The sequence below is a fragment of the Phyllobates terribilis genome, unplaced genomic scaffold (assembly GCF_046119375.1).
Source record: "Phyllobates terribilis strain yellow unplaced genomic scaffold, ASM4611937v1 Scaffold_9__5_contigs__length_417890890, whole genome shotgun sequence".
Taxonomy (NCBI): domain Eukaryota; kingdom Metazoa; phylum Chordata; class Amphibia; order Anura; family Dendrobatidae; genus Phyllobates; species Phyllobates terribilis.
Window position 1 is genome coordinate 386,215,502 of NW_027362769.1, and position 27,495 is coordinate 386,242,996.

The 27,495-nt window shown below is 48.1% G+C and overlaps 2 protein-coding genes across 5 annotated transcripts; one reads left to right on the top strand and one right to left on the bottom strand.

Annotated features, from left to right (window-relative positions):
* Nucleotides 1-8,895: 8,895 nt before the first annotated feature.
* On the top strand, nucleotides 8,896-23,269 carry LOC141162470 (cyclin-dependent kinase-like 4). 4 transcript variants are annotated; one of them, XM_073648625.1, is made up of 10 exons: nucleotides 8,896-9,177; nucleotides 17,264-17,450; nucleotides 17,640-17,761; nucleotides 18,298-18,370; nucleotides 18,632-18,722; nucleotides 19,860-20,060; nucleotides 20,336-20,424; nucleotides 20,503-20,559; nucleotides 20,700-20,819; nucleotides 20,887-23,269. In XM_073648625.1, the coding sequence occupies exons 2-10, from the start codon at nucleotides 17,283-17,285 to the stop codon at nucleotides 20,986-20,988; spliced, it is 1,023 nt and encodes a 340-aa protein (XP_073504726.1). In that variant the 5' UTR covers nucleotides 8,896-9,177; nucleotides 17,264-17,282; the 3' UTR covers nucleotides 20,989-23,269. The 4 variants fall into 4 exon arrangements, with proteins under 4 accessions (XP_073504726.1, XP_073504724.1, XP_073504725.1 ...); XM_073648623.1 differs by having other exon boundaries at nucleotides 8,896-9,096; nucleotides 20,887-23,268; XM_073648624.1 differs by lacking the exon at nucleotides 8,896-9,177 and adding an exon at nucleotides 9,184-9,352 and having other exon boundaries at nucleotides 20,887-23,268.
* Nucleotides 21,290-26,759, bottom strand: TUFM (Tu translation elongation factor, mitochondrial). Its single transcript, XM_073648620.1, has 11 exons — nucleotides 26,682-26,759; nucleotides 26,383-26,414; nucleotides 25,762-25,921; nucleotides 24,574-24,740; nucleotides 24,123-24,227; nucleotides 23,891-24,055; nucleotides 22,829-22,961; nucleotides 22,620-22,724; nucleotides 22,208-22,359; nucleotides 22,012-22,131; nucleotides 21,290-21,836 (listed from the first exon to the last, which is right to left on the bottom strand). The coding sequence occupies exons 1-11, from the start codon at nucleotides 26,719-26,721 to the stop codon at nucleotides 21,663-21,665; spliced, it is 1,353 nt and encodes a 450-aa protein (XP_073504721.1). The 5' UTR covers nucleotides 26,722-26,759; the 3' UTR covers nucleotides 21,290-21,662.
* Between the last annotated feature and the right edge of the window lie 736 nt (nucleotides 26,760-27,495).

Consider the following 27,495-nt stretch of genomic DNA (forward strand, 5'->3'; position numbering starts at 1 on the left):
GGATCAGATAACTGAAAACTTCTGTGTGTATAACTATCCACCCCCCTAAAGTCAGTACTTTGTAGAGCCTCCTTTTGCGGCAATTACAGCTGCAAGTCGCTTTGGATAAGTCTCTATGAGCTTTCCACATCTTGCCACTGGGATTTTTGCTCATTCCTCAAGTCAAAGCTGCTCCAGCTGCTTCAAGTTAGATGGTTTCCTCTGGTAAACACCAATCGTCACGTCTGACCACAGATTCTCCAATGGATTAAGGTCTGGGCTGTGACTCAGCCACTCCAGAACATTTACATGTTTCCCCTTAAACCACTCGAGTGTTGCTTTAGCAGTATGCTTTGAGTCATTGTCTTGTTGGAAGGTGAACCTCCGTCCCAGTCTCAAATCACTGAAAGACTGAAACAGGTTTTGCTCAAGAATATCCCTGTATTTCGCACCATCTATCTTCCACTCGATTCAGACCATTTTCAGTCTCCCTGCTGCAGAAAAACATCCCCACAGCATGATGCTGCCACCACCATGTTTCACTATGGGGATGGTGTTCTTGGGGTGATGAGCTGTGTTGGTTTGGCGCCAGATATAGCGTTTAACTTGGTGACCAAAAAGGTCTATTTTGGTCTCATCTGACCACAGCACCTTCCTCCATACATTTGGGGAGTCTCCCTCATGTCTTTTGGCAAACTCAAAACAAGCCTTACAATTTTTGTGTGTAAGTAAAGGCTTTTTTCTGCCCACTCTTCCATAAAGACCACTTCTATGGAGTGTAGGGCTTATTGTGGTCGTATGGACAGATACTCCAGTCTCTGCAGCGTCTTCAGGGTTACCTTCGGTCTCTGTGCTGCCCTCTCTTGGCAGGTTTGTTGTGGTACCATGTCCTTTCCAGTAGATGATAATGGATTTGATTGTGCTCTGGGGAATCATCGGAGATTGGGATATTTTTTTGTTCAAGATTATTGTAATTGTTCTTGTATGTATACCCCTTTCACATGTAAAGCACCATGGAATAAATGGCACTATAATAATAAATAATAATAATAATAACCTAACCCTGACTTGGTTACTCAATAACTTTGTCCCTGACTTGTTTGGAGATCTCCTTGGTCTTCATGGTGTTATTTGGACATCTCCTTGGTCTTCATGGTGTTGTTTGGACATCTTCTTGGTCTTCATGGTGTTGTTTGGAGATCTCCTTGGTCTTCATGGTGTTTGGTTAGTGGTGCCTCTTGTTAATGGTGTTGCAGCCTCTGTGGCCTTTCAGAAAAGGTAAAGTGTATATACTGACAGACTATGTGACACTTAGATTGCACACAGGTGGACTTCATTCACTAAGCATCTGACTAACAGTAGTGTTCAAAATTATAACAGTGTGTTCAATAACATGAGTTAAGCACAAATTCTTTACACTAGTTTTTATTTCCATGCATTGGGAACATTGATCACTGTTTTCTAATTCAAAACATGAAGAAAAATGTATATAATTTTTTACTACTTTACAGAAAACAACAAAAAATGTATATTCGGCTGTTCAAAAAAATAGCAGTGTCTGCATTTGTCTATACAAGCTCACAATATGTCCTCTCATTTTTTTAGGATTTAGCATTCCTGTGAATCACTAACATAATATTTAGCTGTTACCCACAGTTTTTTAGAATTGCTTCACATCTACAGTGCATTGTGAAAGTATTTGCCCCCTTGAACTTTTCTACCTTTTGCCACATTTCTGGCTTCAAACATAAAGATATAAAATTCTAATTTTTTTGGGAAGAATCAACATCAAGTGGGACACAATCGTGAATTGGAATGAAATTTATTGGATATTTTAAACTTTTTAACAAATTAAAAACTGAAAAGTGGGGCGTGCAATATTATTCGGCCCCTTGAGTTAATACTTTGTAGCGCCACCTTTTGCTGCGATTACAGCTGCAAGTCGCTTGGGGTATGTCTCTATCAGTTTTGCACATCGAGAGGCTGAAATTCTTGCCCATTCTTCCTTGCAAAACAGCTCGAGCTCAGTGAGGTTGGATGGAGAGCGTTTGTGAACAGCAGTTTTCAGCTCTTTCCACAGATTCTCGATTGGATTCAGGTCTAGACTTTGACTTGGCCATTCTAACACCTGGATACGTTTATTTTTGAACCATTCCATTGTAGATTTTGCTTTATGTTTGGGATCATTGTCTTGTTGGAAGATAAATCTCAATCTCAGTCTCAGGTCTTTTGCAGACTCCAACAGGTTTTCTTCCAGAATGGTCCTGTATTTGGCTCATTCCATCTTCCCATCAATTTTAACCATCTTCCCTGTCCCTGCTGAAGAAAAGCAGGCCCAAACCATGATGCTGCCACCACCATGTTTGACAGTGGGGGTGGTGTTTTGAGGGTGATGAGCTGTGTTGCTTTTACGCCAAACATATCGTTTTGCATTGTGGCCAAAAAGTTCGATTTTGGTTTCATCTGACCAGAGCACCTTATTCCACATTTGGTGTGTCTCCCAGGTGGCTTGTGGCAAACTTCAAAAGAGACTTTTTATGGATATCTTTGAGAAATGGCTTTCTTCTTGCCACTCTTCCATAAAGGTCAGATTTGTGCAGTGTACGACTAATTGTTGTCCTATGGACAGACTCTCCCACCTCAGCTGTAGATCTCTGCAGTTCATCAAGAGTGATCATGGGTCTTTTGGCTGCATCTCTGATCAGTCTTCTCCTTGTTCGAGATGAAAGTTTAGAGGGACTGCTGGGTCTTAGTAGATTTGCAGTGGTCTGATACTCCTTCCATTTCAATATGACTGCTTGCACAGTGCTCCTTGAGATGTTTCAAACTTGGGAAATGTTTTTGTATCCAAATCCAGCTTTAAACTTCAGGACAACAGTATCTCGGACCGGCCTGTTGTGTTCCTTGGTCTTCATGATGCTCTCTGCACTTGAAACAGAACCCTGAAACTGTCACAGAGCAGGTGCATTTATACGGAAACTTGATTACACACAGGTGGATCCTATTTATCATTACCAGTCATTTAGGACAACATTGGATCATTCAGAGATCCTCACTGAACTTCTGGAGTGAGTTTGCTGCACTGAAAGTGAAGGGGCCAAATGATATTGCACGCCCAGCTTTTCAGTTTTGAATTTGTTAAAAAAGTTTAAAATATCCAATAAATTTGGTTCCACTTCACGATTGTGTCCTACTTGTTGTTGATTCTTCCCAAAAAAATTAGAATTTTATATCTTTATGTTTGAAGCCAGAAATGTGGCAAAAGGTAGAAAAGTTCAAGGGGTCAAAATACGTTCATAATGCACTGTATGTTGCATAGTCAACCAACTTCTGGCACCTGTCAACTGTTATTCCAGCCCAGGATGCTTTGATTACATCCCACCAAGTTTTGTCATTTGTTGGTTTTGCCTCAGAAACTGCATTTTTTATGTCACCCCACAAGTGTTCTATTGGGCTAAGGCCCGGGGATTGGGCTGGCCACTCTATAACCTCAATTTTGTTGGACTGGAACCAAGATTTTGCTCATTTACTGGTGTGTTTAGGGTCGTTGTCTTGTTGAAACACTCATTTCAAGGGCATGTCCTCTTCAGCGTAAGGCAACATGACCTCTTCAAGTATTTTAATATAGGCAAACTGGTCCATGATCCCTGGGATGCGATAAATGGGTCTGGCACCATAGTAAGAGAAACGTGCTCATACCATGATGCTTCACCACCATTCTTCACTGTCTGCAGAGTGTACTGTGGCTTGAATGCAGAGTTTGGGGGTCATCTGACGAACTGTCTGCTGCCCTTGGACCCAAAAAGAACAATTTTACTTTCGTCAGTCCACAAAATGTTTCTCCATTTCTCTTTAGACCAGTTGATGTGATCTTTGGCAAATTGTATCCGCTTCAGTACATATCTATTTTTTAACAGTGGGACTTTGCGGGGACTTCTTGCTAAGAGATTAGCTTCACACAGGTGTATTCTAACTGTCACAGTCCTGACAGGTAACTGGAGACTGTCTGTGATCATCCTGGAGCTGATCGTTGGCTGAGCCTTTGCCATTCTGGCTATTCTTCCATCCATTCGAATGGTAGTCTTCCGTTTTCTTCCATGCCTGTCTGGTTTTGCTTTCCATTTTAAAGCATTGGAGATTATTTTAGCTGAACAGCCGATCATTGTCTGCACTTCTTTATACGTTTTATCCTCTCCAATCAACTTTTTAATCAAAGTTCGCTGTTCTTCTAAACAATGTCTTCACCGACCCATATTTCTCAGGCTTTCAAGGAGAAATGCATGTACAACATGTGCTGGCTTCACCTTTAAATAAGGGCCACCTGATTCACACCTGTTTCTTCACAGAATGATTGACCTCACTAATTGACCTCCACACTGCTATTATTTTGAACTCACCCCTGTGCAATTAATTATTCACATACACAGACTCAGAAACCTGCAGATCATGAATGCGGAGTCTGGTGGTTTTCTTAGTGTGTACTGCACCAACTGGTAAATTGTTTCACATGTGGTGATATAATTTATACCAAAAACAGGGATTCATCTGGTTAGTCATATTGCACTGCTAGTATTTTGAACACTACTGTATGAAGGAAATTACTTGCACCAGAAATGTTTAGGGGCTTCATCGCAAAAGGGGTGAAAATAAATGCACATGCCAATTTTTAGTTATTTTATCCCAAAAATTTAATTTATGCCTATATTTTTCTCACTTCACTTCACCATCTTAGACTATTTAGTGTGTCGCCAGTGCTATATTCCTTGTGAGGGAGGTTTCCTCTTTGGATCAGTACTGGATGATCTTTTGGGGACAAAAAAAGAAGATTTTTATTCCACTCCATTTTACACTTTCAGTTCTGCCCCCTTCCTTTTGGGGTCTCCATAGCTCCATTCTTATTTACGAAGGTGGTGGAAGATGTGGCTGCTCACATAGGAGTCTTTTATCTCTCATCTCGACGATCTCGATGATCATTCTCAAGATGCGGTGAAAAATCAACTCTCGGGAGCCATAGAAATGCTAAGCAAACTAGGACGGTTCATTAATCTGGAAAAAAATACTCTTTAATTCCTTCTCAAGTGCAGGTCTTTCTTTTAAGCAGAAACTCCAAATTTTTTCAAAGTTTTGAGGAAGATTTTGGAGAGTTTCCTCAAACTCAGCAAAAAGACACTAGGGGTATTTTCACGCTGAATTTTTTTTTACATGGATTTTAAAGCAGATCCGCTACATAATCCACATCAATGAGTGTTTGGAGAGGTTTTTGGAATGGATTAGCTTATAAACCCACATAAAAAACCCAGTGTGAACATACTCTTAATGGGGATGTCCACTATTAGGAAGGTCCCTTCTTAAATACTATATTCCTTCTTGTAAAATAAAATACCCTATACACACCTCCCGTACCGGCGCTGTTCCAGCAGTGTTGACAGATCCAGATCATAATTTTATTATACATACAACATTGGGAAAAGTATGTGCCCCCTTCCACATCATAGTAACATAGTTTTTAAGGTTGAAGGAAGAATAAGTCCATCTAGTTTAACCCATAGCCTAACATGTTGATCCAGAGGAAGGCAAAAAAAAACCATGTGGCAAACACTAAGCTCCACATTGGGGAAAAAAATTCCTTCCTGACTCCATACGACAATCAGACTATTTCCCTGGATCAACGCCCTATCAAGGAATCTAGTATATATAACCTGTAATATTATACTTATCAAGAAAGGCATCCATGCCCTTCTTATATTTTAGTAGTGAATCACTCATTACAACATCATGCGGCAGAGACCTCCATAGTCTCACTGCTCTTACAGTAAAGAATCCGCGTCTGTGATTATGATTAAACCTTCTTTCCTCCAGACGTAGAAGATGCCCCCTTGTCCCCGTCTCAGGCCTCAGAGTAAAGAGATCAGTAGAAAGGTCTTTGTACTGTCCCCTCATATACTTGTACATAGTAATAAGATCACCCCTAAGCCTTCGTTTTTCCAAACTAAATAACCCCAAGTGTAATAACCTGTCTTGGTATTGCCGACCCCCAGTCCTCTAATAACCTGTCTTGGTATTGCCGACCCCCAGTCCTCTAATAACCGGTCTTGGTATTGCGGACCCCCCAGTCCTCTAATAACCTTGGTCGCTCTTCTCTGCACCCTCTCTAGTTCAGCTATGTCTTTCTTATACACCGGAGACCAGAACTGTACACAGTATTATAAGTGTGGTCGCACTAATGACTTGTATAGAGGTAAAATTATCTTCTCCTCGTGAACATCTATGCCTCTTTTAATGCATTCCATTATTTTATTTGCCTTTGCAGCAGCTGCCTGACACTGGCCACTAAACGTGAGCCTGCCGTCCACCAATACACCCAGGTCTTTTTCAGTTACAGTTTTGCCCAGTGTTTTACAATTAAGCATATAATTATACATTTTATTTCCTCTGCCCAAGTGCATTACCTTACATTTATCCCCATTAAAGCTCATTTGCCATTTATCAGCCCAAGCTTCTAGTTTACATAGATCCTCCTGTAATATAAACTTGTCCTCCTCTGTATTGATTACCCTGCAGAGTTTAGTGTCATCTGCAAATATTGAAATATTACTCTGTATGCCCCCTACAAGGTCATTAATAAATATGTTAAAAAGAAGCTGGCCCAATACTGACCCCTGTGGTACCCCACTGTTAACTGAGACCCAGTCTGAGTGTTTTCCATTAATAACCACCCTTTGTTTCCTATCACTGAGCCAGTTCTTAACCCACATACATATATTTTCCCCTATCCCCATTGTCCTCATTTTATGTATCAACCTTTTGTGTGGAACCGTATCAAAAGCTTTTGAAAAGTCCATATACACAACATCCACTGCATTTCCTTGGTTCAGTCCAGAACTTGCCTCCTCATAAAAGCTGATCATATTAGGTTGACAGGAACTGTCCCACCTCCGGGAGATTTTCTGATCTCCCTTCCTACATATATACATTAATATGGAGTCTCCCTTCTGCTGATATAACGGCTCCGCAATTCTGGGAACTTTTCTTACAAGATTTTGGTGGGATTTTTTTGCATCTTTATCCAGAAGAGCAATTGTAATTCCAGACCCTGATCTTGGCGGAAGGCGGGGTTCACAATCTTTGTTTTAAATTGACGTCCTGGCACAGTCCGGCCGGTCACCAAACTCTCCCTCCATGTCTGTATGCACTGGGCACAGTCATGGAGGACAATAAAAGGTCTTCCCCAAACTGTTCCCACAAAGCTGAAGCCACAATTGTCCACAATGTCTTGTGCTGAAGATTAAGATTTCCTTTGACTGTAGATAAGAGGCAGCGGCTCCGAGCAAGTCCAGCTTTCAGTCGGGACCCTAAACCAGAGTGTTCCTGAACTACAGACTGAATCCTTTCCTGTCCGTGTGTGTGCAAATAGGCTGGGTCTCCCTCTGAGCTCCTCTCAGAGCAAGGGCACGGGTGGCAGCTCCGCTCCGTCCGATACCCTGTGGGATCCTCTGGGCCTACCGGGCTTTCCCGTCCAGGACATAGAGTAGCAAGGTCGGGTGTCGGGGGCCGGTACCCCTTTTGCAGCCGGAGTCCCTCTGAATATATCAGCATGGCGAGGACAGGTGGCATGCTCTGCTCCGTCTGCGTCCTGCCTGGGATCCATTTGCTATGGAGCCACACTCTTAGGCTCCGGGCCTTCTTGATCCTGGTCCTTGGCCGGGTTGAGACATTCCTTGTCTGCAACCTACCTCTCGTCCCAAGGCCAGGGTACGAGGGCTGCGTCCCTTGCCGATGCAGGCCCACACAGGATCTGCGCTCCCGGAGGGAGGTCACATTACACACAGTAGTTTGACAGCAACCAAGACCAAGATCAAAGATGGCTTTTTATTAAATATGAAATCTAAGGTGTAACTAACTTGTAAGTCCTCCACCCTCACCCACTAACTGGTTCCCCTCACTCTTGGTTCCCCAGTCTCCCTGTAACCAGGGGAGCAGCACCTAGTGCATACTAGCTCCCTCTGGTGGAGAAATGTGGTGTTGGATGCAAAAGGTTAGGTCACGACTATCACACTGGCCTTACCTCAGAGGAGGAACACTACACTCCATTACAGAAGTGCAGCACCCCTGTGGCGGTCGAACCCTCAGGGGCGCCACAATACCAAAGGAGGTCTGGACTCTGCAGTTATGGGGTCAGCAGAGAGATGGTGACTTTTCTGCTCCTCAGCATTCGGCCCCCCGCTCTGTAACGTTACGGGTCTCCACTTCGTGGCTATGGTTCCTTCCACTTCTTAATAATATCACTCACAGGTGATGGGGAAGATTCAGGAGGAAGAAATGTCATGGACGGACTTGTTACCCAGGTGGCTCCTATTACAAAACGGCGCTGGTATCAGTGAGCACCACCGGCCGATCTGTCACCTGTTAGTAAAGGCAGACGGCATGGCGGGGGGGGGGCGGAGGTTATACACCGGGGGCGAGGGGCTGGATGTCATACACCGGTGGCCGGATGTTATACAGTGGGGATTGAGGGTCCGGATGTTATACACCGGGGGGAAGGGGGTGAATGCTATACACTGGGGGGAGAGGCCGGATTTTAGACAACGGAGGGGGGGGGGAGGGCTGGATGTTATACACCAGGGGGACAAGGGGCCAGATATTATCACTGGGGGCGAGGGGGCCGGATGTTATACACCGGGGGCAAGGGGCCAGATATTATACACTGGGGGTGGAGGTTATACACCAAGGGCGACGGGGTGGGGCAATGGGGCTGGACATTATACACCAGTCTGGGCCATGATGGGGCCCATTTTAGATAACTGTAATCTGAGCCGTGACGTGTAGTAATTACAGCGGTGACATGAGGGTGGTTGTAGTACTACAGACAGGCTCCGGCCCTGCAGCTCTCTGCTGTCACCATGGTAACGCCTGCTCTGACTGCAAACAAACAGCAGGAGGCTGGGCCTGGTCACCGCTGCTTCCCTCTGCAGCCTGTGAATGGTTGCCCCCGGCAACCCATAGACTCCTATTACTACTGGTGGGGAAGACTTTATTGTACGCAGCTTTGGAAATGCAGCAGGTGACGCCGGGATCCTGGGAATATTCACCCGACTCCTGAGACTGCTCCGGTCTGCGGTGACGTATTTACTATTCCCTCCGATTACCTGTTAGACCTTCCTGTAGATTAGGTCACAGCCCGGGGGGTTCGAGTTACAGGTGAGGACGTTAATGTAAAAACCATAACTGAGCCCCACTAGCCCCCTGAAGTGTATTGCACGTCTGCCGCGGGGTAGATTGTAAGCTCCGAGGACCAGTGAGTAGATAGAATGGTGAGTGCGGGCCGCTGAGCATAACCACGAGGCCGAGATATCCTGGACCTGGCGGACATAAGGTTATTACATTATATTATGTTACTTCTCTATATTATTGTATTAATACATAGAATATATTCTGCTGGCGCCCCCTGCGGACCCCCCACCCGAAATCTAGGGCCGCCCTCCTGGTAGAGACATGTCCACATCTATAATTACTCATTACCTATCTGTATATTCATCTCCCGTCCTGCCGCCTGCGGTCAGCGCTGAGCCTGGCAAATATTGACTAGAGATTAGCAGATAGAAATATGGCGCAGGGATGTGGATGAGAGGACGGACACCGAGCGTCGATCACCACTGTGTCCGCAGCCAGCGCTCAGCAACGGGTATTTGCTAACGACTTACACCTTCTTAGTCTGAAATCTTCTGGTTTGGCCTAATCCCAAAAGTCATCAGTTTACATCACCTATACTGTAATAACATTATACTACAGAGCTGCGCTCACAATTCTGCTGGTGCAGTCACTCTGTACATACATTACATTACTGATCCTGAGTTACCTCCTGTATTATACTCCAGAGCTGCACTCACTATTCTGCTGTTGCAGTCACTGTGTACATACATTACATTACTGATTCTGTACTGATCCTGAGTTACATCCTGTATTATACTCCAGAGCTGCACTCACTATTCTGCTGGTGGAGTCACTGTGTACATACATTACATTACTGATCCTGAGTTATATCCTGTATTATACCCCAGAGCTGCACTCACTATTCTGCTGGAGCAGTCACTGAGTACATACATTACATTACTGATCCTGAGTTACATCCAGTATTATACTCCAGAGCTGCACTCACTATTCTGCTGGTGCAGTCACTGTGTACATACATTACATTACTGATTCTGAGTTACATCCTGTATTGTACCCCAGAGCTGCACTCACTATTCTTCTGGTGCAGTCACTCTGTACATACATTACATTACTGATCCTGAGTTATATCCTGTATTATACCCCAGAGCTGCACTCACTATTCTGCTGGAGCAGTCACTGAGTACATACATTACATTACTGATTGTTATGCACACGCCCGGGCTAAGCGGCGTGTGCGTGTGATTGGTAGTGATTCCACTGGACCGTGCCGGAGAGTGAATGCCTGGAGGGGCGTGACTAAGTATTCACCCGATCCGACCAGGGTCGCACGACGGCATACGACGCCAGTGCACCAAGGAGGAACCGAGCAGAGGGACCAGGTGCTACTCCAGGACAGACCCCGGACACAGCTGTTGACCCACACAGGGGAATACAGGAACAGGCTGGTAGGCTGGCACACAGACTGGTGGGTATAGGCAGGCACGACTGGCATGCAGGCAGGCGGGTATGCAGGCAGGGGGGCAAAGGCAAGCACAGCTAGAGTGCAGACAGGGAGGCACTAGCAGGTAGGAACACAGGCGGGACAGGACCCAGTACACACCGGGACTCAGGAACAATACAGGCAGAGGGTTACAGGCAAGCACTGCTAGAGTGCAGACAAGGCTGAGCAGGGAGGACAGGGCTCTGTTCACACGGAACAGACAGGAAGGGAAAGACAGAGCCAGATACTCACACAGTACTTGCAGAGACAACAAGCAGGAGTTAGGTACGAGTTCAGACTCTGCAGAAAAAGGAAGGGAACGGACATAGAGGCAAAACAGGTAAAGGACAGGAGAGAGTTCAGACTGGAACTGAGTGTACGGAGGAGACCGACACTGCAGAGGGATACAGGAGCGGGTCTGGGAATACGGCCCCCAGAGAGGCGGAACGAACAGGCAAGGAGCGTGTTCAGACAGGACAGACCAGACGCAGGAGCGGGTCTAGGAAATCGGCCACTAGAAGGCGGAACGAACAGGCAAGGAGCGTGTTCAGACAGGACAGACCAGACACAGGAGCGGGTCTAGGAAATCGGCCACTAGAAGGCGAGAGGAACAGGCTAGGAGCGTGTTCAGACAGGACAGACAAGAGAACACAGAAAGGAGTCAGTTCAGACACGGGAGCTGATACCGCAAAGCAGGAGACATACAGGACTAAGTTCAGACACGGGAACTGATACAAAAAGCAGGAGACAAGAGACGGGACCTGGCACCTTCAGAGTGCAAGCACACACTGAAGGAAACACTATGCTCAGGCAGGGATAGAAGGGAGCTGCTGAGCTATATACCAAGTGACAGACAGCAATAGGCTGAGGACGCACAAGGGGTGTGACCCACAGCAGGTACAAAAGGCAGGAAGTGATCGGGCGCCGCCCTTAAGCAGCAGAAACAGACACAAACAGACAGCATGGAGGGAAGCCAGAAAGACATTCTGGACAGGAGATCAAGTGCGCCCTCTTGCACAGTGGGAGATGGACCACCATGCAAGGACGCCGCCAGGTATGTTACAGTACCTCCCCCCTTACGCCCCCTCTTCTTCAGGCCTGCCAGAATCTTCCGCAGGGAATTCGAGGGCCAGTCGTTCACTGGGTTGGAGGGGGACAGAGACTTAAGGGTAATCTCTGCTTCGAGGTACATCTTGTCAAGCTCACAGGAAGAAATAGACGGGTTATCAGGTACATAATGAGGAAAAGTCACTGTCTCTTTGTTATCTGGTGGTATCCTGGAGGATTCAGGAAACAACTGAAGGTCCTCCGCCGGGTCAGAAGAGTGCAGAGGCTCAGAGAAAACAACTGCTTCAGAGTACACTAGGTCGGACTCACTGGAGGAAGCAGGCGAGGTATCGGGTACCGAGTATAGGAAAGTCTCTGTCCATTCACCACCAGGTGGCACCCCGAAGGGTTCTGGAGACAGCTGGCGGTCCTCCGCCTGGTCAGAGGGGTGTAGAGACTCACAGGTAACCTCTGCTTCAGAGTACACTAGGTCGGACTCACTGGAGGAAGCAGGCGAGGTATCGGGTACCGAGTATAGGAAAGTCTCTGTCCATTCACCACCAGGTGGCACCCCGAAGGGTTCTGGAGACAGCTGGCGGTCCTCCGCCTGGTCAGAGGGGTGTAGAGACTCAGGAGTAACCTCTGCTTCGGAGTACACTAGGTCGGACTCACTGGACGAAGCAAGCGAGGTATCAGATCCAGGATATAGGAAAGTCTCTGTCCATTCACCACCAGGTGGCACCCCGAAGGATTCTGAACACAACTGGAGGTCCTCCGCCTGGTCGGAGGGGTGTAGAGACTCAGGAGTAACCTCTGCTTCGGAGTACACTAAGTTGGACTCACTGGACGAAGCGAGCGAGGTATCAGGTACAGAGTATAGGAGAGTCTCTGTCCTTTCGCTACCAGGTAGCACCCCGAAGGGTTCAGGAAACAACTGGAGATCCTCCGCCTGGTCGGAGGGGTGTAGAGACTCGGAGGTAACTACCACTTTGGGGTACCCATTGTCAGGCTCACAGGACGAAGCGGACAAAGTATTGAGTACCGGGTGTAGAGAAGTCTCTCTCCATTTGTCATCGAGTGGTATCCCGGAGGGTTCAGGAGGCAACAGGGGATCCTCCGCCAGGTAGTAGAGGTGCACAGACTCTGAGGTAACCACAGCTTTGGAGCATCCTTGGACATGCACATCGGTTAAAGAGAAAGAAGCATCTGATGCCGGGTGCAGGAAGTTCTCCTGTGTGGAGTCTGGATGGGCAGAAGTCTCTTCGGCCAGGAGAACTGGTGCACTACCCACGCACATTACCCATTGGGGTTTCTCCGGGATACAGGGAGATGAAGCTTCAGTAGGGACTTCAAGGTTGGGGTCAGGAGGTCTCAGGGAGGACAGACCCTGGCGTGACAGCTTGCCTCTAAGTCTAGCACGTCTGGACTGCCTCTTGAGGTTGAGAGAAGTATTCCGGAAAGCGTAGTCACCCTGTGAGGATTCTGGGTGGGCAGTAGTCTCATTGGGCTGGAGGACTATTGCGCTACCCACACACATTACCCGTCGGGGCTGCTCCGGGATATTGGGAAGTGAAGCTTCAGCAGGGGCTTCAGAGTTAGGGTCCTCGAAGACCATACGAAAGGCCACCAGGAAGGCCTGCAGGTCAAGGATGACAGGATCCCATGCTTCCCATAGGGGGGTGACCCATTTCAAGGCATCACCCGCTAGGTAGTCAATCATAAAGGCCACTTTAGCCCAATCGGAAGGAAAATAGAGAGGGTAGGCCTTAAAGTGTAGCATGCATTGCTCCACAAATGCACGACACTGTCTTGGATCCCCATAGTAACGTGGCGGATCCGCAGGAACGAGGGCTGATAGATCCATCTGGACGGGTGCGTAATTCGCCTGGAACTCAGCTAAAGGGGGAAAAAAAAATTTATTTATTTTATTTTAATGCATGTATTCGCTGGAAAAACTTCTCAAAGAGCGAAGGCCGTGGGGCTCAACGGGAACCATGGCCTGAGCATGCTGTTATGCACACGCCCGGGCTAAGCGGCGTGTGCGTGTGATTGGTAGTGATTCCACTGGACCGTGCCGGAGAGTGAATGCCTGGAGGGGCGTGACTAAGTATTCACCCGATCCGACCAGGGTCGCACGACGGCATACGACGCCAGTGCACCAAGGAGGAACCGAGCAGAGGGACCAGGTGCTACTCCAGGACAGACCCCGGACACAGCTGTTGACCCACACAGGGGAATACAGGAACAGGCTGGTAGGCTGGCACACAGACTGGTGGGTATAGGCAGGCATGACTGGCATGCAGGCAGGTGGGTATGCAGGCAGGGGGGCAAAGGCAAGCACAGCTAGAGTGCAGACAGGGAGGCACTAGCAGGTAGGAACACAGGCGGGACAGGACCCAGTACACACCGGGACTCAGGAACAATACAGGCAGAGGGTTACAGGCAAGCACTGCTAGAGTGCAGACAAGGCTGAGCAGGGAGGACAGGGCTCTGTTCACACGGAACAGACAGGAAGGGAAAGACAGAGCCAGATACTCACACAGTACTTGCAGAGACAACAAGCAGGAGTTAGGTACGAGTTCAGACTCTGCAGAAAAAGGAAGGGAACGGACATAGAGGCAAAACAGGTAAAGGACAGGAGAGAGTTCAGACTGGAACTGAGTGTACGGAGGAGACCGACACTGCAGAGGGATACAGGAGCGGGTCTGGGAATACGGCCCCCAGAGAGGCGGAACGAACAGGCAAGGAGCGTGTTCAGACAGGACAGACCAGACGCAGGAGCGGGTCTAGGAAATCGGCCACTAGAAGGCAGAACGAACAGGCAAGGAGCGTGTTCAGACAGGACAGACCAGACACAGGAGCGGGTCTAGGAAATCGGCCACTAGAAGGCGAGAGGAACAGGCTAGGAGCGTGTTCAGACAGGACAGACAAGAGAACACAGAAAGGAGTCAGTTCAGACACGGGAGCTGATACCGCAAAGCAGGAGACATACAGGACTCAGTTCAGACACGGGAGCTGATACCGCAAAGCAGGAGACATACAGGACTCAGTTCAGACACGGGAACTGATACAAAAAGCAGGAGACAAGAGACGGGACCTGGCACCTTCAGAGTGCAAGCACACACTGAAGTAAACACTATGCTCAGGCAGGGATAGAAGGGAGCTGCTGAGCTATATACCAAGTGACAGACAGCAATAGGCTGAGGACGCACAAGGGGTGTGACCCACAGCAGGTACAAAAGGCAGGAAGTGATCGGGCGCCGCCCTTAAGCAGCAGAAACAGACACAAACAGACAGCATGGAGGGAAGCCAGAAAGACATTCTGGACAGGAGATCAAGTGCGCCCTCTTGCACAGTGGGAGATGGACCACCATGCAAGGACGCCGCCAGGTATGTTACACTGATCCTGAGTTACCTCCTGTATTATACTCCAGAGCTGCACTCACTATTCTGCTGTTGCAGTCACTGTGTACATACATTACATTACTGATCCTGAGTTATATCCTGTATTATACCCCAGAGCTGCACTCACTATTCTGCTGGAGCAGTCACTGAGTACATACATTACATTACTGATCCTGAGTTACATCCAGTATTATACTCCAGAGCTGCGCTCACTATTCTGCTGGTGCAGTCACTGTGTACATACATTACATTACTGATCCTGAGTTACATCCTATATTATACCCCAGAGCTGCACTCACTATTCTGCTCATGCAGTCACTGTGTACATACATTACATTACTGATCCTGAGTTACATCCTGTATTATACTCCAAAGCTGCGCTCACTATTCTGCTGGTGCAGTCACTGTGTACATACATTACATTACTGATCCTGAGTTACATCCTGTATTATACCCCAGAGCTGCACTCACTATTCTGCTCATGCAGTCACTGTGTACATACATTACATTACTGATCCTGAGTTACCTCCTGTATTATACTCCAGAGCTGCGCTCACTATTCTGCTGGTGCAGTCACTGTGTACATATATTACATTACTGATCCTGAGTTACATCCTGTATTATACTCCAGAGCTGCACTCACTATTCTGCTGGTGCAGTCACTATGTACATATATTACCATACTGATCCTGAGTTACATCCTGTATTATACTCCAGAGCTGCACTCATTATTCTGCTGGTGCAGTCACTGTGTACATACATTACATTACTGATCCTGAGTTACATCCTGTATTATACTCCAGAGCTGCACTCACTATTCTGCTGGTGCAGTCACTATGTACATACATTACATTACTGATCCTGAGTTACATCCTGTATTATACCCCAGAGCTGCACTCACTATTCTGCTGGAGCAGTCACTGTGTACATACATTACATTACTGATCCTGAGTTACATCCTGTATTATACTTCAGAGCTGCACTCATTATTCTGCTGGCGCATTCACTGTGTACATACATTATATTACTGATCCTGTACTCATCCTGAGTTACATCCTGTATTATACTCCAGAGCTGCACTCACTATTCTGCTGGTGCAGTCAGTGTGTACATACATTACATTACTGATCCTGTACTCATCCTGAGTTACATCCTGTATTATACTCCAGAGCTGCACTCACTATTCTGCTGGTGCAGTCACTGTGTACATACATTACATTACTGATCCTGAGTTACATCCTGTATTATACTCCAGAGCTGCACTCACTATTCTGCTGGTGGAGTCACTGTGTACATACATTACATTACTGATCCTGAGTTACATCCTGTATTATACTCCAGAGCAGCACTCACTATTCTGCTGGAGGAGTCACTGTGTACATACATTACATTACAGATCCTGAGTTACATCCTGTATTATACTCCAGAGCTGCACTCATTATTCTGCTGGTGCAGTCACTGTGTACATACATTACATTACTGATGCTGAGTTACATCCTGTATTATACTCCAGAGCTGCACTCACTATTCTGCTGGTGCAGTCACTGTGTACTTACATTACATTACTGATCCTGAGTTACATCCTGTATTATACCCCAGAGCTGCACTCACTATTCTGCTGGTGCAGTCACTGTGTACATACATTACATTACTGATCCTGAGTTACATCCTGTATTATACTCCAGAGCTGCACTCACTATTCTGCTGGTGCAGTCACTGTGTACATACATTACATTACTGATCCTGAGTTACCTCCTGTATTATACTCCAGAGCTGCACTCACTATTCTGCTGGTGCAGTCACTGTGTATATACATTACATTACTGATCCTGAGTTACATCCTGTATTATACTCCAGAGCTGCACTCACTATTCTGCTGGTGCAGTCACTGTGTACATACATTACATTACTGATCCTGAGTTACATCCTGTATTATACTCCAGAGCTGCACTCACTATTCTGCTGGTGCAGTCACTGTGTACATACATTACATTACTGATCCTGAGTTACATCCTGTATTATACTCCAGAGCTGCACTCACTATTCTGCTGGTGCAGTCACTGTGTACATACATTACATTACTGATCCTGAGTTACATCCTGTATTATACTCCAGAGCTGCACTCACTATTCTGCTGGGAGATGTTGTATTTATATAATAACACCTTATAAATGATAACAGAATAATCTCACATCCCGGGATGGAGAAGTACGAGAAGTTGGCCAAGATTGGCGAAGGATCCTATGGGGTCGTCTTCAAGTGTCGGAATAAGGAGACCGGACAAGTGGTGGCCATCAAGAAGTTTGTGGAGTCGGAGGACGATCCCGTCATTAAAAAGATTGCGCTACGTGAGATACGGATGTTAAAGGTGAGGCTGCGCTGTGTCATGAACGTACATAGTATATTGTGCTGATCATTTCAGGGGAGTTTATATGGCCTCCATGCTGATGGTTTCCCAGTCTCCATGCTGATGGTTTCCAGTACAAAATTGGTTCCAGACTGGCGGAAACCAATGTGAATATCCAGAATTTCACTGCCATGATCTCATCTATTGCAGCAACTGAAGCACAGTAACCTGGTGAACCTGCTGGAGGTTTTCCGGAGGAAGAGGAAGCTGCATCTGGTCTTCGAGTATTGTGACCACACTGTCCTCAACGAGCTGGAGAAACACCCCAATGGGTACGTCCATGACAGCGTGACTGCTGCCCAGAGAGCAGGACCGTCAGCCCAGACAGCGGGACCGTCAGCACAGAGAGCGGGACTGTCAGCCCAGACAGCGGGACCGTCAGCACAGACAGCGGGACCGTCAGCCCAGACAGCGGGACCGTCAGCCCAGACAGCGGGACCGTCAGCCCAGAGAGCAGAACCGTCAGCCCAGACAGCGGGACCGTCAGCCCAGACAGCGGGACCGTCAGCCCAGACAGCGGGACCGTCAGCCCAGAGAGCAGAACCGTCAGCCCAGACAGCGGGACCGTCAGCCCAGACAGCGGGACCGTCAGCACAGAGAGCGGGACCGTCAGCACAGACAGCGGGACCGTCAGCACAGACAGCGGGACCGGCAGCACAGCGCAGGCTACCGCTAGTCTGTCTGTGATGATCTGGTCCCTGTTGTCTTAAAGGGACAGTATCAATAAAGTCTTACACTCATAATAGTGCCGGAGCATTATAAGAGGATCTCAGATCTCACGTTAACCCTTCCATGACTTCTGTTTCAGAGTTCTCGAGATGATGACAAAAAACATTGTGCAGCAGATCCTGCAGGCCGTGAACTTCTGCCACAAGAACAGTGTAAGGAGCAGTGGCTTCTACAGAGGTTGTTAAAGGGGAACTCCACTTTATGATATTACATGATTTATGGCCATGAGCAGAGGGTCTAGATAGAAATCTACAACCTGAGCATTATTGATTTATCTAGTTGTGGGGTCCCAGGTCATATACCCTCAATAATGTCATCTGTCTCTATGACATGTGAAAAAGTAGAGCTCCCCTTTAATTCTTTTTTTTTGTTGAGTATATTTGACTCAATCATATCAATATCTTCTTCTTCAGTGCATTCACCGAGACGTAAAACCGGAGAATATTCTGCTCACAAAGCAGGGGATCATAAAACTCTGTGACTTTGGCTTCGCTCGAATATTAAGTAAGTGGTTTGCATATGGAGCAGAGAATCTCATCATGTATCTCTGTATACAGGGAGCTCCCCCTAGTGGTGGCTGCAGACAGAATCTTATCATGTATCTCTGTGTACAGGGAGCTCCCCCTAGTGGTGGCTGCAGACAGAATCTTATCATGTATCTCTGTGTACAGGGAGCTCCCCCTAGTGGTGGCTGCAGACAGAATCTTATCATGTATCTCTGTGTACAGGGAGCTCCCCCTAGTGGTGGCTGCAGACAGAATCTTATCATGTATCTCTGTGTACAGGGAGCTCCCCCTAGTGGTGGCTGCAGACAGAATCTTATCATGTATCTCTGTGTACAGGGAGCTCCCCCTAGTGGTGGCTGCAGACAGAATCTTATCATGTATCTCTGTGTACAGGGAGCTCCCCCTAGTGGTGAATGCAGACAGGATCTTATGTATCTCTGTATGCAGGGAGCTCCCCCTAGTGGTGGCTGCAGACAGGATCTTATCATATATCTCTGTATACAGGGAGCTCCCCCTAGTGGTGGCTGCAGACAGGATCTTATCATGTATCTCTATATGCAGGGAGCTCCCCCTAGTGGTGACTGCAGAGAGAATCTTATCATGTATCTCTGTATACAGGGAGCTCCTCCTAGTGGTGGCTGCAGACAGGATCTTATCATATATCTCTGTATACAGGGAGCTCCCCCTAGTGGTGGCTGCAGACAGGATCTTATCATGTATCTGTATACAGGGAGCTCCCCCTAGTGTTGGCTGCAGACAGGATCTTGTCATGTATCTCTGTGTACAGGGAGCTCCCCCTAGTGGTGGCTGCAGTCAGAATCTTATCATGTATCTCTGTGTACAGGGAGCTCCCCCTAGTGGTGGCTGCAGACAGGATCTTATCATATATCTCTGTATACAGGGAGCTCCCCCTAGTGGTGGCTGCAGACAGGATCTTATCATGTATCTCTGTATGCAGGGAGCTCCCCCTAGTGGTGGCTGCAGACAGGATCTTATCATATATCTCTGTATACAGGGAGCTCCCCCTAGTGGTGGCTGCAGACAGGATCTCATCATGTATCTCTGTATTATTAGCAGTGCACATAGTAGTTGTGGTTCCTCGCAATCTCTGATGATTCCTCTCTCATCTTTACAGCTCGGCCCGGTGACGATTACACAGATTACGTGGCCACTCGTTGGTATCGGGCCCCGGAGCTGCTGGTCGGGGACACACAGTATGGAGCTGCCGTGGATGTGTGGGCTATAGGCTGCGTATTCGCTGAGCTGCTGTCCGGTCAGCCCGTGTGGCCGGGGAAATCAGACATGGACCAGCTCTACCTCATCATTAGGACCCTGGGTGAGAAAACCTTGTGTATGTACACAATGGGGCAGACCGTGGGGCTGCAGAGGGAGCCGATCATGTGATTATTTACAAGATGGTGACATCCTGTCTGCTGCCACCAGGGGGAGCTCACCACAAATGCTTATACAGCTGAGATCACATGGAGTGAGCTCCCCCTAGTGGTGGCTGCTGGAGTTACTTTATCCCCGCAGAGGATTTGGATCTCTGTGTCAGACGTTATGAAAGTAACTATACAAATTTAATTTATACTCTTCATGTTTTACTTCCAGGAAAACTAATACCGAGACACCAGTACGTCTTCCACAGTAATCAGTTTTTCCATGGTGCCAGTATTCCTGAACCGGACCCCGGCGATGTGGTGGGTACCTGCTTCCCGTGACGTGACTATGAAAAGGCCTTTTCGGTCGTTATAATTCCATATTTTCTTCTCGTTAAGGAAACGTTGGAACAAAAATTTCCAAATATTCAGCCCATGGCGATGACATTCATGAAGGTAAAATGGAGAATTCTGGGAACTTCTATTTAATCTCGTTATTTTAGTGACACGCTGACTTACAGCAGATGTAGCGCCACCTAGTGACAGGGGTATAGAATGTATTTTTTTCTTCATGGCCGTGGCTCTTCTCCCCGCAGTGCTGTCTCCGCATGAATCCCGACGATCGTCTCACCTGTGAGCAACTCCTAGAAAGCGCTTACCTAAACCCCGCCCGCGAGGAGCCGGAGAGGAGGAAAGGCAAAGCAAGGCGGAGACAGGTGAGACCCTCGCCTGAAGCTGAACTAGGCTACGGAAGCCCTGTCTGACCATTTCTTTCTTTTTCAGACTCAGCTGTTGCCTCAGATTCCAGGAAACGGCGCCTCACCCGCTCCGGAGGGCAAGAACAAGCCCCGGGCGCAGAAGTTCGACCACTTCCCCAATATTTAGAGGATCGCAGTACAAGAACTTCTCAGGGAAGGGTGCGGCGGGGATGACTACCTCACCTCTGCTGTACTGGAAATGGCCGGCGATTCAGGACCAGAAAATGACAGAACCTTTAATACCTTCATCTTTATGCACGGATGTCAGAGCCAGAAGCACTGTCCCTCCGGTGACCAGCCTGAGCGCTATCAGGCAGGCAGCAGGGCTCTGAACTGGATGCAGCTTTGACTGTGACTAGAGGACGACCCCATCTTAGTCTCTGTAGAGCTCGCATTCATTGCCTTCTGTTCTTTTAATCAATAATCGCTTTGATTTTCTGATCTCGGACCAAATATATTTATTACAAAAGAAAAACACAATAACACATGGGAAGAATGTACAAATCCCCCAGATCCGGTGCTCGAGGGAAAAGAAACCAAAGTGTAATCTGACCGCGATGGTCACATGATGGTAATGAAAAAGGTATCTGTATCGATGGCAAAGAGTGGGAGACGTGGGAACCCGAGTGACCGGATGCCCCAAATCAACCCACCAGGGCACAGTAATGACCCTGCGGCATCGGGAGCAGAGTTTGCTGAGAGCGCGGAGTATTGAGCAGAAGGTGGGGGATTAAGAGCCCCTCTTGTGTGGTTCGTCTTCTTATTAAGACCCCCCCTGATATCAGTTCATAGTGAGGGTCTTCAGGACACCCAGCTGTCCTCGTCCTTTTTTGTCATCTCTAAGATGTCGGTCACGATCCCGGTGCCGATGGTCTTGTTCCCGTCTCTCAGGGTGAAACGCTGCCCCTTCTCCAGGACCATGGGCTGCCGCAGGGTCATTGTTAGGCTGGAGTCCTCCCCGGGCATTACCATCTCCTGGAAGGGAAAGGGTTAACATCAGCATGATGTTTATATGGCAGGAAAGGAGTTAATATAAATTCTGGTAATCTGCCATCTACTGGTCTGCTAATCTGGCACCTGACAATCACAGACCTGACACCAGTAAAATGTCTGCAGGGACTGGGAAGGGTCTCCGAGAATAAGGACTAACCTTGCCCTCCGGGAGAGTGATCCGGCAGGACATGTCCCACGTCAGGGAGAACATCACAGGCAGGAAGTTGCTGACAAATGGCTTGTGACGTCCACCTTCTTCTTTGCTGAGGATGTAGACCTGAAGAAAGCACAAAACGCGTTAGCACTGCTCCCGGGACTGCTGACTACACGGCTGCCATATTGCCCCACCGTACCTGAGCCTGGACCTTCTGGTGAGGCCTGATGGAGCCGGGTTTGCACATCACCATCCCACGCCGGACATCTTCTCGCTTTAACCCTCTGACCAGAGCCCCGAGGTTATCGCCGGCCTCTGCCCGATCCAGGCTCTTATGGAACATCTCAATGCCTGCGCCAGAAAAAATGCCAGATGAGGCCAGAGAAGTTATCCCATAAAGCAAGAACGACTGCTGGGATCCGACTAATGAGCCATCACCGGCCCTGGTGGTCAGACCTTGTCCATATCTCCTATTCGTTCCATGTGGAGTGACGCCACAAACATGGCCACCAAAAGCAAACCAGGACCATCAAATTAAAGGGGTAAAAATGTGTTGTAGAGTCTGGAAAACCCCTTTAATGGGCAAACTGGCTTGTGGAAGGGGCACCTACCTGTCACCACTGACTTCAGGTGCTTACTGCGCCCGACAAACTCGCAGTCATCGCCTTTCTTGATTGTGCCGCGCTCCAGGGTCCCGGACACCACTGTGCCGCGGCCTGAAAGAGAAGCAAACAGTGGCGGTAACGTAGGAGCCCTAACCAGCGTGTTATCGGTAAGGGGGCACCCACCAAAGACCGCACAGGGGGGCAATCACACGTACCTGGAATCGAGTAGACGGACTCCACCGGCAGCAGGAAGGGCTTGTCCAGGTCTCGCTCAGGGATGGGAATGTAACTGTCTACGGCGTCCAGAAGCTTCATGATCGAGTCCAAGCCGATGTCCGTATTACGGTTCTGTAAAATTAAAGCTGCAGCTCAATCCAGAGAGGTTCTCTCCATTATACAGACTTTCCACCACTGTCCAATAATCCAGAATATTCAACGATCCAGCACCTCTCCCATCCCACTGAGGAGGAATAAAAGGGGCGTCTGTCTGGTGAATTATTAATTAAAAAAATAAAATAAAAAAACATCTTTCATCCCGTCTCCGCAGGTCTCTGCGCCTCCTGTTCCAGCAATGATTCCACTAATTAAAGCACAGCGGTGAATTAAAAAAAAAAAAATCTAAAAAGTCAAAATATTAACAATCATATTGGGTTTCGTTGTGTCCGAAAAACTGTACTGAATAAATAATTTTTATATTAAGTCGTACATTAAATGCAGGGAAAAAAAATAAAATTTTGTTGCCACCCTTCATTAAAAAAAAAAAAAAAAAAAAAAAAAATCTAATACAAAAAGGGATCAAAATGTTGAATGTACCCCAATAGTGTATTAATAAAAACTACAGTTCGGCAAGAATACAAACAAGACACAGGTGTTGACCCAGCGCCATAATATATATATATATATTAAAATGAATGGTGTTAGTCAAAACTACATCTCATCCAGCAAAAAAACCCTCGAACTGATATGTGAACAAACGTAGTAATACCCCTATATACACTAACAGTTCTGGTAAAGTAAAAATATTGTACAATAGGACATGTCTGTGAAATGGCGTATAAAGAGAAGCTGCAGTGTAAAGTAAGGTGCCCACCAGTAGACCCTCACAGCAGTCAGTCCCTGAGCTTGTTACAAGTCTAATGAAGTCCTGAGGGAACAAACCAGACGAGAGCATGTGCTCATATTGAAGGGGTCTGAGTCTTCCTTAAAGCACATCTGGTGATCGCCACCAATCTGTAGATTAACCCTGCAGATCCTGGACCCTCCTCACAGGCTCTTACCTCAAGGGCGCACAGAGCCGATCCCACCACAACAGGGGTGCTATCGCCATCGTAGCCGAACTCAGACAGCAGCTCCCGGATCTCCAGCTCCACCAGGTCCAGCATCTCCTTGTCATCCACGGCGTCAGCCTTGTTAATGTAGACGACGATGTGCTTCACCCCGATCTGCGGCAGGACGGCGAGAGTTAATAATGGCCAGAGAAGGAGGCCGGGTGCCCTGAGCACAGCCTACCTGTTTGGCCAGCAGCAAGTGCTCCCGTGTCTGCGGCATCTGCCCGTCTGTGGCGGCTACGACCAGGATGCAGCCGTCCATCTGGGACGTCCCTGTGATCATGTTCTGCGGAGGGGAACGTCATATTATATCCAGCAGGAGAGCAAGCAGCGCCCCGGACCCCGTCCGGCACCACGCACAGCGCCCCCGACCTGCACTGCGAGCAGCGCCTCGGACCCCGTCCTGCACCACGCACAGCGCCCCCGACCCCGTCCTGCACCACGCACAGCGCCCCCGACCCCGTCCTGCACCACGCACAGCGCCCCCGACCCCATCCTGCACCACGCACAGCGCCCCCGACCCCATCCTGCACCGCCCCCAACCCCATCCTGCACCGCCCACAGCGCCCCCGACCCCATCCTGCACGGCGACAGCACCCTCGATCCCGTCCTGCACCGCGAGCAGCGCCCACCTTCACATAGTCTGCGTGCCCCGGGCAGTCCGTGTGCGCGTAGTGGCGGTTGGCGGTGGTGTACTCCACGTGTGACGCGTTTATGGTGATACCTCGCGCCTTCTCTTCTGGGGCGTTGTCGATTTCTTCATATTTCTTAAACTGCGCCCCTCCGGCCTCGGCCAGGACTGGAATAGAGAAGAAAAAGACGTCAGCGGCACTAGAGAGTGATGTAAAGTTTGGGCGATGCAATGTCCAGGGGTGGCCACATGGGGGCGCTCATCTGAGACATCAGATCCACTGCATTGACTGCAGTCTCAGGTTGTCTCTTCAGAGGTGAAAACTACAGCACTGGCCTCCATGCTTTACACTGCAGCTCTACGCATCAACCCCCCTTATGGAAATGGAAAGGGCATGGCATCAATAAGGTGGGAGGGGACATGAAAGTGGGGAGAGAGCAGCTTTTAGAGACAAAGGGGAGTGGCCTTGATAAAAAGAAAAAGAGGCTAAGAGCAGCCTTTTATAGACAAAAGGGAGTGGCTTCAGAGGTGAAAACTACAGCACGGGCCTCCATGCATCAACCCCCCTTATGGAAATGGAAAGGGCATGGCATCAATAAGGTGGGAGGGGACATGAAAGTGGGGAGAGAGCAGCTTTTAGAGACAAAGGGGAGTAGCCTTGATAAAAAGAAAAAGAGGCTAAGAGCAGCCTTTTATAGACAAAAGGGAGTGGCCTTAAAGTGGAGGGACCTGGAAAGCAGCTTTTATAGACAGAGGGGAGTGGTTTTAAAGGGGAGGAGCCATGAAAGATTTTAGACACATGGAAGGAGAGCAGTCTTCCATCAAAGGGGAGGAGCCAGAAGAGAGAAGCCTTTCATAGACAGAGGGGATTGGCCAGAACATCTTTTATAGACAAAGCGTAGGGGCCAAATAACAGCTTTTTATATAGAGGGGGGGGGGGGGATTCGCCTTAATGAAGGGGAGGAGCAAGTAGGGCAGACTTGAGGGGAGTGGCCAGGAAAGCTTTTATATACAAAGGGGAAGGGCCAGATACAGCTCAAAAGGGAGTGACCTTACTAAAGGAGAGGGGCAATAAAGACAGCCTTTAGTGACAAGAAGGCGTGGCCTCAATAAAGGGGGAGGGGCCAGGTAAGGACATGGTGTCTATGTGGGGATAGGGGCCTCATTAGCTCCCCCAATAATCACTCACTTTTAGTAATGGCGGCCGTCAGCGTGGTCTTGCCGTGATCCACGTGCCCTATGGTCCCGATGTTGATGTGCGGCTTCTCCCGGGAGTAGGTCTTCTTCGCCTCCGCAGCATAGCTCCTGTACAGCAGGGGGCAGTAGCGGGCGGCAGGGCTCGGCCACGTCTGGAAGGAGACGGCGGTCACTAATCTCCGTATGGGAGAAAACGTTTGGTCGTCACTTCCAAGACCTCTGTTCGCTGCCATCAGCACCTGATCAATGGCTGGGAAAGATTCTCTGAAACGTTTCATTAAACAATAATGTACTATGGATAATTTGACTATATAAGGATCACGCGGTTCTCAATTAATGGGACTCGCAGGGGACACCTAGTTATTTCGTCTTGTTGGCCCTATCCAGGTCTGTACATCCAGGGACATACTGGCTTTTAACTGTTTAATTAAACGTTATGTCTTAGAGAATCTTTCCCAGTTATTGGTTATATCATTCTGAAAGATAGGACTTGACTCCTCAGCACCTGACCCACAACTGCTCACAGCTGAGGGTTCGTCACAGGTGCGTCCGACGCAGACGACGGCAGCGAGCAGAGAGAACCATGAAGCCTCGTCCTCTCCCATATACTCACCGCGATGCGCGAACCGTGGAGTCGGCAGAAAACTGCGGGAAGAAGAGCAGAGACACAAAATATTAATAATGACAATAAATCTCTATCATGGCCATCAATAGAAAAGAGTACGTGCTGGCACTGAGGGGGTTAAGCCACTACCAGAGGTCAGAGGTCACAGGAGGGGTCACTGCTGCCCTGCACCACACGTGACCTCTACAGTCACAGGACCGTCAGCGGCCACCAGGGGGCGCCGGGCCCTCGCCTCTTCCCCAGGGTCTGATTCCACCCCTCCCCCCGCCACACGGTCACCTCCTCACCGGCAGATCTGCACGCCGACAGCACCACACGCGCCGCCATCTTGGTAGTCTGCGGAAGTAACGAGCCGGAACCGGAAATACATCAGGATTCGGTCCACTAGAAATATGGCCGCCACCGCTGGAAGGTTGAAATCAGAAGCCATCTTGGTAGTGGCACCATCTTATTTCAGAATTGATTGTTGCTGCCTCCTCCTCCTCCTCCAAAGCGATGTTTGTTTTACAGTCAGGGCTGAAATCTGTATATAGTAATTAACTAAAAGAAGACTGGACCAGCCGTAATAAAACGGCGCTATCAGTAACAACCAATCAGATTGCAGCTTATAGCAACCGAAAGCGTGTTCTAAAATGAAAGATGAGATCTGATTGGTTCTTATGGGCAATACATTTCCTTGCAAACCAATAAAACGGCGCTGTCAGCATCAACCAATCATCTTACAGCTTATAGCATCCCAAAGTTTATTTTAAAATGAAAGAGGAGACTTGATTGGTTTCTATGGGCAATACATTTCATTACAAACCAATAAAATGCAGTCAGCATCAACCAAACAGATTGCTGCTTATATCTTCCCAAAGCTTATTTTAAAATGAAAGAGGGGATCTCATTGGAAGCTGTGGACAATGGTTTTTTTTTCTTTAGAAACTAATATTAATAGATAAGGGCCAGTGTTTTGCATATTGATTTGTAATTATAATTGATGCAGAGTATTATAAGGATGGGCCGAGTCCAATATCTATATGATGCCCACCATAAGCAATGTAAAAAAAACCGCCCCACCTGTGCACAGGTTATGTCCGTTATTGCAGCTTATTCCCG

What these genes read in the sequence shown, in the direction of transcription:
- LOC141162470 (XM_073648622.1), top strand. Translation starts at nt 14,976, where the DNA reads ATGGAGGGAAGCCAGAAAGACATTCTGGACAGGAGATCAAGTGCGCCC. An exon ending in TGGCTTCGCTCGAATATTAA is followed by an intron (nt 18,723 to 19,859) that starts GTAAGTGGTTTG and finishes TCATCTTTACAG; the next exon opens with CTCGGCCCGGTGACGATTAC. An exon ending in AACCGGACCCCGGCGATGTG is followed by an intron (nt 20,425 to 20,502) that starts GTGGGTACCTGC and finishes CTTCTCGTTAAG; the next exon opens with GAAACGTTGGAACAAAAATT.
- TUFM (XM_073648620.1), bottom strand. Translation starts at nt 26,721, where the DNA reads ATGGCGGCGCGTGTGGTGCTGTCGGCGTGCAGATCTGCCG. An exon ending in GGCACGCAGACTATGTGAAG is followed by an intron (nt 24,228 to 24,573) that starts GTGGGCGCTGCT and finishes TCCCCTCCGCAG; the next exon opens with AACATGATCACAGGGACGTC. An exon ending in ACCAGAAGGTCCAGGCTCAG is followed by an intron (nt 22,132 to 22,207) that starts GTACGGTGGGGC and finishes TGCTTTCTTCAG; the next exon opens with GTCTACATCCTCAGCAAAGA.